We start from the raw sequence: 13,807 nt of genomic DNA, 5'->3' as shown, positions 1-13,807 counted from the left end.
GCAGGCAAGTGTAGTGAATGGTGAACAGAAGTTACATTAATAAAGTGAATAATTAAAAACAATTTCATTTATCAGTTCTACATCTACACTTAAAATGCTGCATTGGTGCAGCTGCGCCTCTGTAGCAGTTAAGTGAAGATGCTCTTATGCCCATCAACATAGCGCTGCCTACAGGGGTTAAGGTTGGTATAACTGTGTCGCTCAGGGATGTGGATTCTTCACACCCAACAATGTAGTTATATCAACATAGGTCTGTAGTGTAGACCAGACTTAAGACAACAGTCCAACACACAATCAAAACCACATATGTGTATATTAAACCCCAGAGCCCAAAGGCCCAATTGAGATTGCAAGCTCTTCCTCAGGGAAGCGTTTACAGACAGATGGAAAACCAGCACAGATTTTCACATTGCGCTACTGGATTTACAGAATCCAGTCTTTGTGGAAACACAGTACTGTAATTATAAGGGATGACTTCTTTTCAATATTTCCAAGTGTAACTAGTAAGGCAGATGAAATCAACTGACTGCAGTGCCTTGCCAGCAATATTTTATAAAAGATATATTGCATTCTTCTCTTATTACTGGAGACAACAGTATTTGTAGCATGGAATCTGCTTTACAAACACACACCAAAAGTAGAGAAACAATGTCACAAATGTAAAAGGGCTTCATATTTTAATTGCAAAGTGTACCATACAAAAATGGAAATACGCATTATCATCATTGTGGTGCCATATAGGAAAATAAGGACGTGCCTCAAGAAGTTTCCGACCTTGTCAATTAAACACAATGCAAACAGCTAAAGATCAGCTGTGAGTGGGAAGAGGTCAGCATAAGGAGGAGCAAAGGGATGGCATCTGGCATACAGGAAAGCGGAAGCTATATGAAATACAGCCTGGTCTACACTTACAAGGTAACTCAACATGGCTATGCTGGCGAGCTGCAAAATAAAGTCAAGAGGGTTGAAGTGGTGAAAGTGAGAAAGGGGTACACATGATTACATAATTCTATATAAAATTCAACATTCCTCTAGTAGGGCTCACTCTGCACACTAATAATTTTTCAGAAAGAGACTGCATAGGAATAACTAAGCATTTGTTCTGTTAGGAAAGCAAACATTCTTCATAATAAAGAGTGTCTGTCAGAGACCCTGAAGGAAGAAGGGCCTAACCCCCAGTGTAGACACAGCTATGCTGACAGAAGAGTGCTTCCATTGATGTAGCTACTGTCATTTGGGAAGGTGGAGTTTGGACGGACAAATCCCTTCTGTTAGTGTAAGCTGCATCTACACTACAGGGTTATACTGGGGTAGCTACAGCTACACAGCTGTGTTGGTATAGTCTTTGTTGTGTGGTCATACATGGACTGAAACATGAAAAAAAGGCATAAGTCAATATGGGAAGAAGGAGACAAAGGAAGCTTGAAGAAGAAAGGACTGAGCAGAGTGTGTGAAAGAGGTGCAGATGGGAATCAGAGCAGAGATGAAGGCAGGAGTGGAGAAGCACAGCACAGAAAGTGGAGTACAGGGAGTCTGACTGGGTAATGTGTAGAAGCCAGTGAAGGGATTCAAGGGAGTGTTATCTCAAGAGAGAGGAAGATTTTAGTTGCAGGATTCTGGAGAGAGTGGAGAGGAGAGATGCCTGGAGGTAGAAGTTACATTAATCAGGGTAAAAGATAACCGGTCAGATTTTTAACACAGTGTCATTGACAGAGAGGAAGGGATAGATTTTAGAGATAGGGAGGAAGAAGAAATTGGGTTTGCCAAAAACCTGGATATAAAGGAGAGGAGTCAAAACTGACACCAAATTAGAGGTGGCGTGACATGGATGGCGTGAAGTTGTCAATGGTGGCAAAGAGGAGAGAGGGAAGCTCAGTTTCTGACATGAGGAGTTTGAGATAGTGGTGGGATATCCAAAAGGAAAGAGCAGTTGGTTGGAGAGAGACTTGCACATGTAGGACTGCACAGCAAGCTATAGGAAAGATCATTGGCTGAGCCAGCCTTGGCATTTGTGAAGCACAGCTGAAAAACAATAACTTGCACTTCCACTACATGTCAATGACCACTGTCTACCTTTATGCCCAGGACCAGCTAAGGATGTGAGAGAGGTCATAGCAAGCTGGTTCTTTGGTATACATTCAAAACATAAATGATTCATTTTATGTAAAAAGTGTGTGTGTGTGTGTGTGTGTGTTCCTTCTGCAGATGATTATTCCTTTCAAGCCTACCAGCTGATTTATGCTTTCAAGGCTGTGTTCCCCTCCAACAAAGGAAAGCATATATATTTCTAATTCCCTCAAATCAGCAGAGTGCGGTGGCGGGGCTTGTGGCTGCAGGCTTTGCAGTCACAAAAAGCCATATCTGGCCATCAGATCTGAGGGACTGGACAGGATTGAAGTCAGGCTTTGTGATTCATTGGCTTGAATAGCTGAAACCATGGGAGCAAAGCATAGATACAAAATAAATGATCTGTATCAGTCTTGGTTTTGAAGTGGACAAGATTAATCAATTTATCTATTAATCACAGGACAATCCTGTTTTAGTTCTTGTTTTAGTAGCTCCAAGAGTGGACTGTTTTCTAAACATGGTGTTTAAGGTACAAGAGAATGCACACAATTATATATCCATTCTTCTTGCTCTTTCAAAGGCATCACATGCTGACAAACCTGCATGTAAAAAGAGGGAAAATATAATGAACTATCTTTAGTTACCATTCTTTCCTTAATTCCTACCCAACTGAACATTTACTACTTAAAACGCCATAAAGATAACATTAATAATTTTATTTCTAGTATGTATTCAAAAAGTTAGCTGATGCCAAATTGAAGTTGTGTAATGATAGGTATTATTACTCCATTTAACTACATTATAGGTAAAATCTTGCAAGGGGCCCTAAGCCTACAATTCTCATTGGTTCCAGTGGAAAATGAAGCTAATAAAACACCTTGCAGCATGGAGCCTCCTGTATCTGATCAAAGGTATCGGCAGAGGTGTTAGAATAACCCCGATCCTGCACTCCCATGGAGTTGCATCAATCTAAATGGGGCTCCAAGCGAGTGCAACAGTCCATCTGCATGTGCCAGGATCAGGGCCAGAAATTCGATAATGATGAAATACAGAGTAATATTGTTTGAATGATCTGCCTTTGAAAGAGAGACACTGTACTTTTAGCACTTTACAGAGTAGGTTTTTTTAACTTGTATACCCATATATTTCAACTTTTACTAAAAATAGTACAACTTCTGGAATGGGAGTCAGCCAATCAAATTGCCATTTGGCTAAGCACTGTCCATAAATTAAGGTTTTTTTAAAAGTCTGCCTGTTGGAAATTATATAGTCCATAACGTACATCATATACATGTATTTTTGTGTGTGACTGGTTAAAGTACACACTAAGTCTGTGCTTCATGCTCATGAAATGCATCAGATGAAGAGAAACTTAAATTTGGCCCAAAATTAAAATGTTTAAGAGTTGCTTTTTTTAAAAAAAACCTAAGATGATAATGCCAATGAAAACAAATAAATATGCCACTGCAGGTGTTAGAAGTAAATTGATTTCGCACAAAAGTGAAACTGCCTAGTTACAGTAAATTGGATTTTTAAGTTTTTAATTTTTAATAATCTAATGTGTCACTAATATAAACAACATTATATGCAGCATATGGATGTTAGGTTAACTGTCTCTCTTTAATAATAGTATAATGAACGTGCATCTCTCTACTGCAACAACACATAATAAAACATGATTTAATTTACACTAATCATTTAAGAAGTATAGTCATTATTATTGACGGTTCATACAGGCAAAACATCTCCTGCTTTGAAAATAATTGTGTTAGGTTTGCATTAGCATTTGCAAGATTTATTAATTGGTGACCAATCTGCTATGACAACTCTCTTTTATTGACATTAGGGGCTTGCTTTTTAAATAGGAGAGAATGCGGAAAGGTATTCATAATTAGTATGTACAATTATAGTGAAAGGGCAAGCGAATCAGACATTTGCATGCAAAAACTGGCTTGTTGTACATTTATCTGGCCATCTGCACAAGGAAATACCTGCACATGCAAGGTGCACAATTTTGAAAATCACACCCTCCATCTTAACTATATTTCTTACGTAGATGGACATTTCTCCTTTTGCGTCATATCCACATACTCAATATTAATACAGAAAGTTTTGCAAAAATAAACTCTAAAGGTGCCACATATGATATTTTTACTAAGATTTTAAATTAGGGAAATAATAACATTACCATCATGGATTTTGGTGCCACTTCAACAGCAAAAATATCGAGTCCCCTGTTATTTACACAGTTCTTACTCTGCTCATTGTTGACATGAATAATCACTTTGTTTTCAGACTGTAAGTGGAAAAATGTTAGAGGTCTCATTAGTCTTCATGATTAAATGGCTGCTTTTTATAAAACAACTTAAAGATGCTGGTTATTTCATCTGAAATTGCTATTATAATGGGATGGAAAGTTTTAAATATGTAGGGTAAAATTTTAAAATGCACCTAAGTAACCTGAGATGGGACTTAAGTCCTTTTTCAAAAGCACCTGTGTCACTTAGGACTTCAAGTCTGATTAAAAGTCAATGGGACTTTAGCTCCTATGTGACACAATTGCTTTTGAAGATTTTACCCACAGTGCTAGATTCTCTGCTAGTGTAAACTGGCACAGGCCCTAACTTCCTTGAAGCTCTGCCAAGTCACACCAGCAGAGAATTTGGTGCACAATGTACTTGTTTGGCATGCATGATGAGTAAACAATGTTATGCTCTGGGGCCAGGCCTATATCCAAGATATTAGACGTACTACTGGAGATCTCTAGCTCAACCAGTAGGGGACTGATTTGGGAGCTGATGGAGCAAGATTCAACTCAAAGAGAGAGTGAGTGTGTGTGTGTGAGAAAGAATGTGTGTGTTTGTGAGCAAGAGACACACATAGATTTGTGGTAATTATGTTCATTATGTGCAGATCATTGATTCATTACAAACAATCTCTTCCAAAATACAACCTGCCTACATATGAAATAATTCTTAAATATTCAACAAAATTGATGTAAATAAAATAGTTTAAATAATGAGCTAAATCCTGCCCTTTGATGTGTGTGTCCATGGCACCTACTGAAGCTGTGCACACACTTCTGAGAATGAAATACGACCCAATAATAAAACAGGAGACAGTCCAACTGGTTTTTAAGAAATGAATGGTATGGCCCAACCACAGCACAGAACCTCAAGCTGCTCTGTGGTGCCACCTAGCTCCAAAGACAGGAATGTTTGCAAACTCTGGGAGAGCAGGCCCCTGCTTCTGGGTAGATGGGTAATGGCTAAGTGACCGTCCAACTCCACAGACGGTGAATTACACCCCAAATGCCACCTCTGACAGTCAAAGCACCATGTCAGGGACACAGTGACCTGAGCAACAGTGGGGTTGGATCTCACTGAACAGGCCATGCTGCTCCCAACTCCCAGTGAATGACTCTTGAATGGTGTTATCAGTCAACCGGGCTGAAGATCCCTCCCCACTCCTCTCAGAGAATGGGGAGAGGTAACTCATCCAACCCTCTCTCCTGCCCTCCTCTGTAACCTCTACATCCCAGTGGGGAGTAGAAATGGTCAAAATCTACATAGGAAAGCTTACAGATAAGAAGAAACTTTAAGCTTTTCTATGGATAGCAATCAAACTACAAAGCCCCTGTGGGCTGGGCCTAATTATCAACTGGCCCAGTGCAGAGCTGGTATATTCAACATGCTACATATTGCTGTACAAAATAGCCCAGACTGGCTCCATAGAGCTGGTCTAACATGTTACATGCTCTCAGAAAAACAATCAAAGCAACTATTTCAAACTGGAAAACAAGACTTAAATTAAAGACATGCTAGTATGTATTGTCATTCACTCATGTTTAGATCAATTTGGATTTCACATGGGCATTGAGAAATGCTAGAGATTTTTAGAAGAATGCTAACAATTGCTGCTCCTTATTGTGAAAAGAAGTAGAAATATGATTGTATCAGACAGCAGCCTCCTCCTCCTACTTAACAGCTACCTATGACTCTATAAAGATAAGATTGGCAGAAGTGCTGTCTGTGATGCTCACAGTACAAAAGGTTTATGTAGATTAGAATGCAAATATAATTATGTTTGAAATATCCTGAGGCTGAAAAAAACAAACACCACTCTGTGTTTATCTTTTCATTATTATTATTATGTCCTGATCTTTTCTTTGGGAGGGGTCTACATTTCTACGTGGGAAGCAAGATGAAGATGTTTCATAGAGAAAGTATTCTGTACTATGTGTGAATAACAAGTGGGCATGGAAACAGGTGCAGAGACTGTTAAGTACATTTTCATTTCAAATTACATGACCTGATAAAAGAGTTGATTTTAGGGCATATATGGGCAGACAAGAGCCAGGGCTCCACCTACTCTCTACGCCCCTTGGGGCTCTGTGCAGGGACAGGAAATCTGCTGAGCTCTTAGACTACAGAAGCATGGGTGGCAAGTTTGTAGAAATTTTGGTGGTGCCCAGAACCCGCCCCCCAACTCCGCCCCCACCTGCTTAAGGCTCTGGGAGGGGGCTGGGGCTGGGGTACAGGTCCTGGGCTGGGGATTAGGGCGCAGGAGGGGTGCAGGGTGCAGGTTTGGGGATGGAGTTTGGGTGCTGGGTGCAGGCTCTGGGTTGGGGCAGGGGGTGGGTGTGCAGGAGGGGGTGAGGGGTGCAGGCTTTGGGATAGAGTTTGGGTGCAGGCTCTGGGCTGGAGGTGGGGGCATGGTGAGGGGTGCAGGCTCTGGGAGGGAGTTTGGGGGTGGGAAGGGGGAGGGGGTGCATGCTCTGGAAGGGAGTTTGGGGATAGGAGGGAGTGCAGGGATGAGGGCTGTGGGGCTGAGGATGAGGGGTTCATGATGCAGGAGGGGGCTCAGGGCTAGGGGAGAGGATTAGGGTGTTGGGGGATGAGGGCTCTGGCTGGGGGTGAGGGGTTTGGGGCATAGGAGAGTCTCAGGGCTAGGGCGGAAGGGCAGGGTAAGGGCAGCCTGCCTTGCCATTGGTGGTGGCAGGCACTAGGACCCTGGGGCAGCAGACAGCAGTTCTGCCGGGAGCCGTTCTCTGGCAGCAGGAGCAGGCAGGGACGCGGTGGTGGGGGGACTTAGGGGGAGGGGTGGCAGGCGGAGGCCAGGACCCACTCCAGGCAGGGACCCAGTGGGGTGGGAGGGAGGCCCGCGGGGGCTGGGGCCCGATCCAGGCAGGGCCGGGGGAGAGACCCAGCTCCAAATATTGCTGGAGCAGGGCCCCCAGAATATTCCTGGTGCCTGAGCACCACAAACGTATATAACCTGTCGCCTGTGCACAGAAGGATGGGAGATAGGCCTTTTACTCCACCTATAGCTGCTGGGAAGGGCCAGACAGAATCCATCCCTTACTTACTAGCATATTCTCTTCTAATTAACTTTAGAAATAATAAAACATTATTTCCATTATACTTGCAATCAATGCCTGCATTTATGATTTGAAAGGTTAGTAGTAAACTCTGTGGAGACTGAGAATGGTGATATGCATAAAATTGCCCATTTATCTTTTGCAGTCTTTTGTAATACAAAAAATAAAACTACTAAGATTTTCATGAAAGTTCAACAAACTGGTCCAGTGCAGAGCAGAGAAGCTTGTGGAACCAAAAATCTCCACTGATGTAAGTGACAGTTCCATTAACCAGCAGAGAATTTGGCCCTTGATATTTAAGAGCTTCTCTGAAAAATCCCCAAGCTGCATCTAATTTATCTACCTCTGAAGGATGAAGTGCTGAGAAAGTCCTGCCAGGATTTGAACCTGTGGTTCCAGGGAATCTAGATATTTCAAACTTACTATTAGATCACTAAGTCATTCCCTCCCGATGAGTGTTCCCTTCTAAAAAAATCTGACTACCCACATAGGCCCTAATTTTATTCTAGCTTCTGACTACACTATTTCCTTATTCAGAAATCCTAAGGTAAGTGAAACTGAGTGTGAACAGACTTAGCATTAGGCCCTAAGCAAAAGGGTTTGAAATTTCTGCTTCCATCTCACTGAACACTTTTGTCTGTATTTACATGTATTAGCTTGGATTAATAATTAAGTAAATCTTTTGCACAACAATAGAGAAAGATGCCAAATCCTTCAGCATGATGCTCAAAAACCTGAACAGACCCGGACAAGACTCAAAATAAATGGTAGAAACTGGTGGACACCTAAGCACCTCAGGGCGCAGGAGGGAGTGACGGATTAGCCACTGGGCCAAAGGGGCCTGTGCCCAGGGCCCTGGCCAATTGGGGTGTCCCATGCCCCGACTCATGCTGCTCGCCTGGCACTCCTACCAGGGAGTGGGGGAAGGCCCACCCCTGCATCCTGGCCCTGTTTCCCGGTTGGAGTGCCAGGCAGGCGGGGGAAGCCCCTGTGCCCCAATCCTGTTCCCAGGCAGGAACACCAGGCGGGTGGATCAAGGCAAACCTGCTCCCCAGCAGGACCACTGGGGGGTGGTGGTGCAGAGGGGACTGCAGGTGAAAGGGGTGGGAAGGGGCCCCCACTTGCTCTGGCCCAGAGCCCCCCCAAACCCATAATCCGACTCTGGCAGGAGGATACAGAAAGAAGATACCTTTAAAGCTAACAGTTTAATGCTTCATCTATAATTATAGGAATTCAGCTGATAATACAGTATGCAAATGCCCTACATCTTCTTAGTAAATGAATGTTTTCTTTAGGCCTGATCCAATGTCCATTTGAGTAGATAGACAAACTCCCATTGTTTTCAATGGACTTTGGATCAATCCCTTAAAGAAGGGGCTTTTTTTATTAAGTAGGTACAGAATCTATATATCGGAAATTGTTACTATAGAAAGCTTAATGACAAGGGAATAACAACAATGAACATTAACATGAAAATTATTTTGTGTAATGTGCATAAGAGAAATATCACACAATACCTTATTTTCAATAACAGAAGTGATCCGTGTATCACTTTTGTAGGTATAGACAATTATACTTTCACGACTATCCAGTACTTTGACATCTCCTTTGTTAACAACAGACTTGCAAATTGCCCTGTTAAGTTGCCTGCTGCCTGCCTCCAGATAAACAGCTTTAATTCTGGGTTTGCATTTTTCTGCATAGATGTCAATGACAAAGGGGCATGCCTGTTATAGAAGAAAAATACAGTAATGATATACAGTATATTGTTTAGTTCTTAATGCCTAATTTATTCCTCAGATTTTTATTCCCAGCTCTGTTTTCACAGTTGCTCTGATGCAGAATTATCCAAATATAGGTGCACCATTGGATATAAAAAATAGACAGACTTAGAAAACTCTGGATCTCCTGTTCTTTGTAACCTTTTTTGGTAATTCAGAAATTAGACTAAATCAACACAACAAACAGCCATCACTGATAGTGCAAGCCTTGATGCAGTCAAATATACTGTACCATTCATCTTCTCAGATTACAAAATGTATCAGGCACCGAAGATGAAGTACTAGGGTATTTGAGCACCAGAAAGAACCCTTTCCTCCTCAGTATTTTGGCAAACTCTTACCATTCAAATGAGAGGTTTTTGCATGCAGATTTAAAATTGACATTTTGTGATAGGAAACACTCTTTGCGCTTCCATTTTTTTGTTTAGGATTAGTATGTGTGCCAACAAGGCGATGAGATTTTGCATTACTTTTAGTAGGCTCAATAAGAGTACATCTGCTTTTAAAATGACCATCAGAATCTGCTATCTGTTAGCACCAACACATTTTTTACTTCCATTTTTACTTTATACAGTAGAACCTCAGAGTTATGAACACCTCGGGAACTGTTTGTAACTGTGAAATGTTATGGTTGTTCTTTCAAAAGTTTACAGCTGCACATTGATTTAATACAGCTTTGAAACTTTGCCAGGCAGAAGAAAAGTGCTGCTTTCCCTTTATTTTTTTAATAGTTTACATTTAACACAGTACTGTACTTTGCGTTTGGTTTGGGTTTTTTTGGTCTCTGCTGCTGCCTGTTTGTGTTCTTCCGGTTCCAGAAGAGGTGTGTGGTTGACTCGTCAGTTTGTAACTCTGGTGTTTGTAACTCTGAGGTTCTACTGTAGTTGCTATTAAAAGTGCTGCTGAAAGGGTAATCCAGGAACTGAGGGGTTAAATTATATATGCTATTGAAGCAAATGATTCAAGCACACGATATACAGTTTGTAGTTATCCTTTGGGAAACAAAGCTTCTAACCCAAAAAACACACTTGTACAAGGCAGAGAACCCTTCTTTGTTAGAGAACAGCTCTCTCTAGTGTCCAAACGGCAGAAAGACAGAGCATCACATCTTTCCAGCTTTGGCCTGGTCTACACTACACGTTTAAACCGATTTTAGCAGCGTTAAACTGATTTAACGCTTTACCCCTCCACACAACGAGGCCCTTTATATCAATATAAAGGGCTCTTTAAACCGGTTTCTGTACTCCTCCCCAACGAGAGGAGTAGCGCTAAAATCGGTATTATCATATTGGATTAGGGTTAGTATGGCCGCAAATCGACGGTATTGGCCTCCGGGCGGTATCCCACAATGCAACCATTTGTGACTGCTCTGGACAGCAATCTGAACTTGGGATGCACTGGCCAGGTAAACAGGAAAAAGCCCCGCAAACTTTTGAATTGCATTTCCTGTTTGCCCAGCGTGGAGCTCTGATCAGCACGGGTGGCGATGCAGTCCCAAATCCAAAAGAGCTCCAGCATGACCGTACGGGAGATATTGGATCTGATCGCTGTATGGGGAGACAAATCTGTTCTATCAGAGCTCTTACAGAAGACGAAACGCCAAAAGTATTTTGAAAAAAATCTCCAGGCCATGATACAGAGTCCACAGCACAGTGCTGCATGACAAGCGTAAGAAAGCCAAAGAATCAATGGGATGCTCATGGAGGGAAGGAGGGGGGGGTACTGAGGACTCCAGCTATCCCACAGTCCCCAGCAGTCTCCGAAAAGTATTTGCATTCTTGGCTGAGCTCCCAATGCCTGTACGGTCAAACACATTGTCCGGGGTGGTTCAGGGTATAGCTCGTCATGTACCCCTCCCCCCGCCCGTGAAAGAAAAGGGGAAAAAATCATTTCTTGACTTTTTTCAATGTCACCCTATGTCTACTGAATGCTGTTGGTAGACGAGATGCTGCGGCAGTGAAGAGCAGTATCCGCTCCCCTCCCCTCCCCGGTGGCAGACAGTACATATGACTGCTATCTGTCGTCATAATCAGCCTGTGAGTGCTCCTGGCTGGTCTCAGGTGAGGTCGGCCGGGGATGCCTGGGTAAAAATAGAATGACTCCCCGGTCATTCCCAGTAGATGGTACAGAAGGCGGTAAACCGTCCTCATCATAGCAACTGGGGGCTGAGCTCCATCAGCCCCCTCCCTTTCATGTGTAAAGAAAAGATTCTGTACTGCCTGGACTATCATAGCAGTGGGATGCTGGGCTCCTCTCCCTCACACTGCTTAATGTCCTGCCTATTAATGTGCTTAGTGTGGCCACGTGCACTCAACTTTATACAATCTGTTTTATAAAACCGGAATAATCCCGTAGTGTAGACATATCCTTTGTTTGGGATATTTGTAGGACAAGTGGTGAAGTGTAACCCACTGAGAAATTGCTCACAACCATTTGCTAATTTTTTTTAATTTTCTCATTGATATGAGAATGGCTAATTCTAGTCTCACAAATCCCAAAATACTACCACATCAGTGTTTTTATGTTAGTAGATTTTTGTTTTATGTGCACTGAATGGTTTTCTTTGGCAATTACATAGTCTCATGGCTCTGAGTTACTTTGGTTTAAGAGAAAGTAAACAAAGAAAAAATGATCATGGGGTGATAAAAACAGCTTTTCTTGGGAACAAGATATAAATACTAGATTTTACCACATACTTATAGAGGGTTTTTTGTGTCTTTATAGCTTTGCTTTTCTTCCCTTTGCTAGAGTTACCCTTTTAAAACATCTTCTGTTGACGGCGTAGTAAGAAAGTGTGGGCCTTTAAAGCCAACCTCAGTGCCACTTGGGCACATGAGTGCATAGGGAAGAGAATTCCTGATCCTATATATGATACAGGTTACTTTCTGGGCATTGCTATGACACTATGGTGAGAGGCAGCAGTAAAAACCCTAAAATAGCTAGTTAATCCAGTTTGACTCTGAGTCAACGTAAAAATACATTCCTTGGAAGGTGTATTTATTATTGTTTTCACCTGTGGGTAGGTTCTCCTTGTCCTGCTCAGTGCAAACACCGTCCCTTATCCCCTGCTTCTATCCTTGATACTTCATTCTGCACCTGACACCTTCATGGTTAATTTTGGAATGAATACAAGTGGCAGCCATTTATTTGTTTTTAAAGAATGCTCTCCACAGCAACACACAGATGCTTTTTGGCTTCCCTTGTGGTTTGAACTAGGGGAAGGATTCTTTCCCAGTTAGCCAGGCAATGTTGGAGAGCTTGGACAGCGAGAGCCCTGCACCTCTGGGTGCATTGACAGGCCACAATTTTCTGCCTCTGTCTTCCCACCCACCACCTCACTGAGAACTGCTTCTCCCCAGCAGGTCACACCAAGCCCTCCAGGAGGTATGTCCCTAGTCCCCTTCTCTAACAGGCCCTGTAAAATACTGGTATCCAACCTCTGGAAGATAGTTTAGTTCTCTCTTTAAACACTGAGGGTTGTCACTGCAGCGGCTCCAATTTCTACCTCCTCTGCTGTCCCCCTCAACAGTGCTAGCCCAGGGGATAGAATGCCAGACCTGAAATGCATAGTGGAAACCTTTTGAGCTGCACTGCTGGCCACTGAAATCAATTTATGAAGGACAGAAGCAGTGTTGCAGTTAACCGTGCAGCAAGTTATATGGGAAGTTGTGTATTTTTGATACACAACTATCATACCTCTGTCATTTCCAGTGCTTTATTGTAGCCCAGTGACAGTAAAGTGACCCAAAGATCACTAGGATCCCCTTCACGATCATTGGCCTCCATGAGATTCAAATCCATAAATCCCTGTCTTGTTAGCTCATTCTTCTTTGTGTCAAAATTCTCTGTATAAAAGGAAACAAGGTAGTGTTTAAATTACTTCTTCCTCAGGCATACAAACCTGCAGTCTCCACCCTGGCCTTTCTTAGCCAAAGCTCCCATTGACTTAAGTGAGGACTTCAAGAGTTGGCCATTAGTCTTGCAGCCTTTAGTTCTCCAAATTTCATTATAAAATGCTGAAATGGTAAAAGATTCCCTTGAGTGAAATGTGTGTTGTTTACAGGGCTTCCCCTAGGATTTTAGGGAATGGCAGAGGCCTCAGGCTCATTGGCCCAAGATAGGAGAGGTCTCAAAATGTAGAGAGTGTGGCTTGAATGATTTTTTCCCCCACGGCAATATCTGCAGTGGAGTAAGATTTTAAGAAAAGAGAGTTCTGGGAACAGGAAATGAATGTCCAGTGGAGCTGTAGCGCTTTGGGGGCCCTCTTGATAGAACATGTGTCAGCAAACATATAATTGAAATGTTCCTATGTCAGAGAATTTTAAAAATGGTTTTCTCATCATAACAATGTTAAATCTTGACTATATATCATTAAAAAGGGATTACCAATTTAATAAATCTATCTCAGGGTTGAGATGCTATTACAAACTGCTTGAACTTTGGTCTCAAGATTTATGATATTCATCTGAATCCTTCGACTGATTAATGTCTGGTAATCCATCCACCATGTTCACTGACACCTCCTTTCTCATAGGCACACACAAATATAAATAAAGGTATAAAAGGTGGTGCAGAATCT

The 13,807-nt window shown here is 42.3% G+C and overlaps 1 protein-coding gene across 2 annotated transcripts in view; it reads right to left on the bottom strand.

Annotated features, from left to right (window-relative positions):
• Positions 1-660: 660 nt before the first annotated feature.
• The window catches only part of EFCAB7 (EF-hand calcium binding domain 7), a 42,729-nt gene continuing 29,582 nt past the window's right edge, over positions 661-13,807 (bottom strand). For both annotated transcript variants that reach the window (XM_032795476.2, XM_032795475.2), the window contains exons 11-14: positions 12,925-13,073; positions 8,965-9,174; positions 4,256-4,363; positions 661-2,666 (exon numbers count right to left, since the gene is read on the bottom strand). In XM_032795476.2, the coding sequence (XP_032651367.1) occupies positions 2,592-2,666; positions 4,256-4,363; positions 8,965-9,174; positions 12,925-13,073 (542 nt within the window). In that variant the 3' untranslated portion in view covers positions 661-2,591. The remainder of the gene's footprint in view (positions 2,667-4,255; positions 4,364-8,964; positions 9,175-12,924; positions 13,074-13,807) is intronic.

This window comes from Chelonoidis abingdonii, chromosome 7, assembly GCF_003597395.2.
Source record: "Chelonoidis abingdonii isolate Lonesome George chromosome 7, CheloAbing_2.0, whole genome shotgun sequence".
Classification (NCBI taxonomy): Eukaryota; Metazoa; Chordata; order Testudines; family Testudinidae; genus Chelonoidis; species Chelonoidis abingdonii.
Note: the sequence above shows the minus strand (reverse complement) of the source record. Positions and strands in the feature narration are given on the sequence as shown.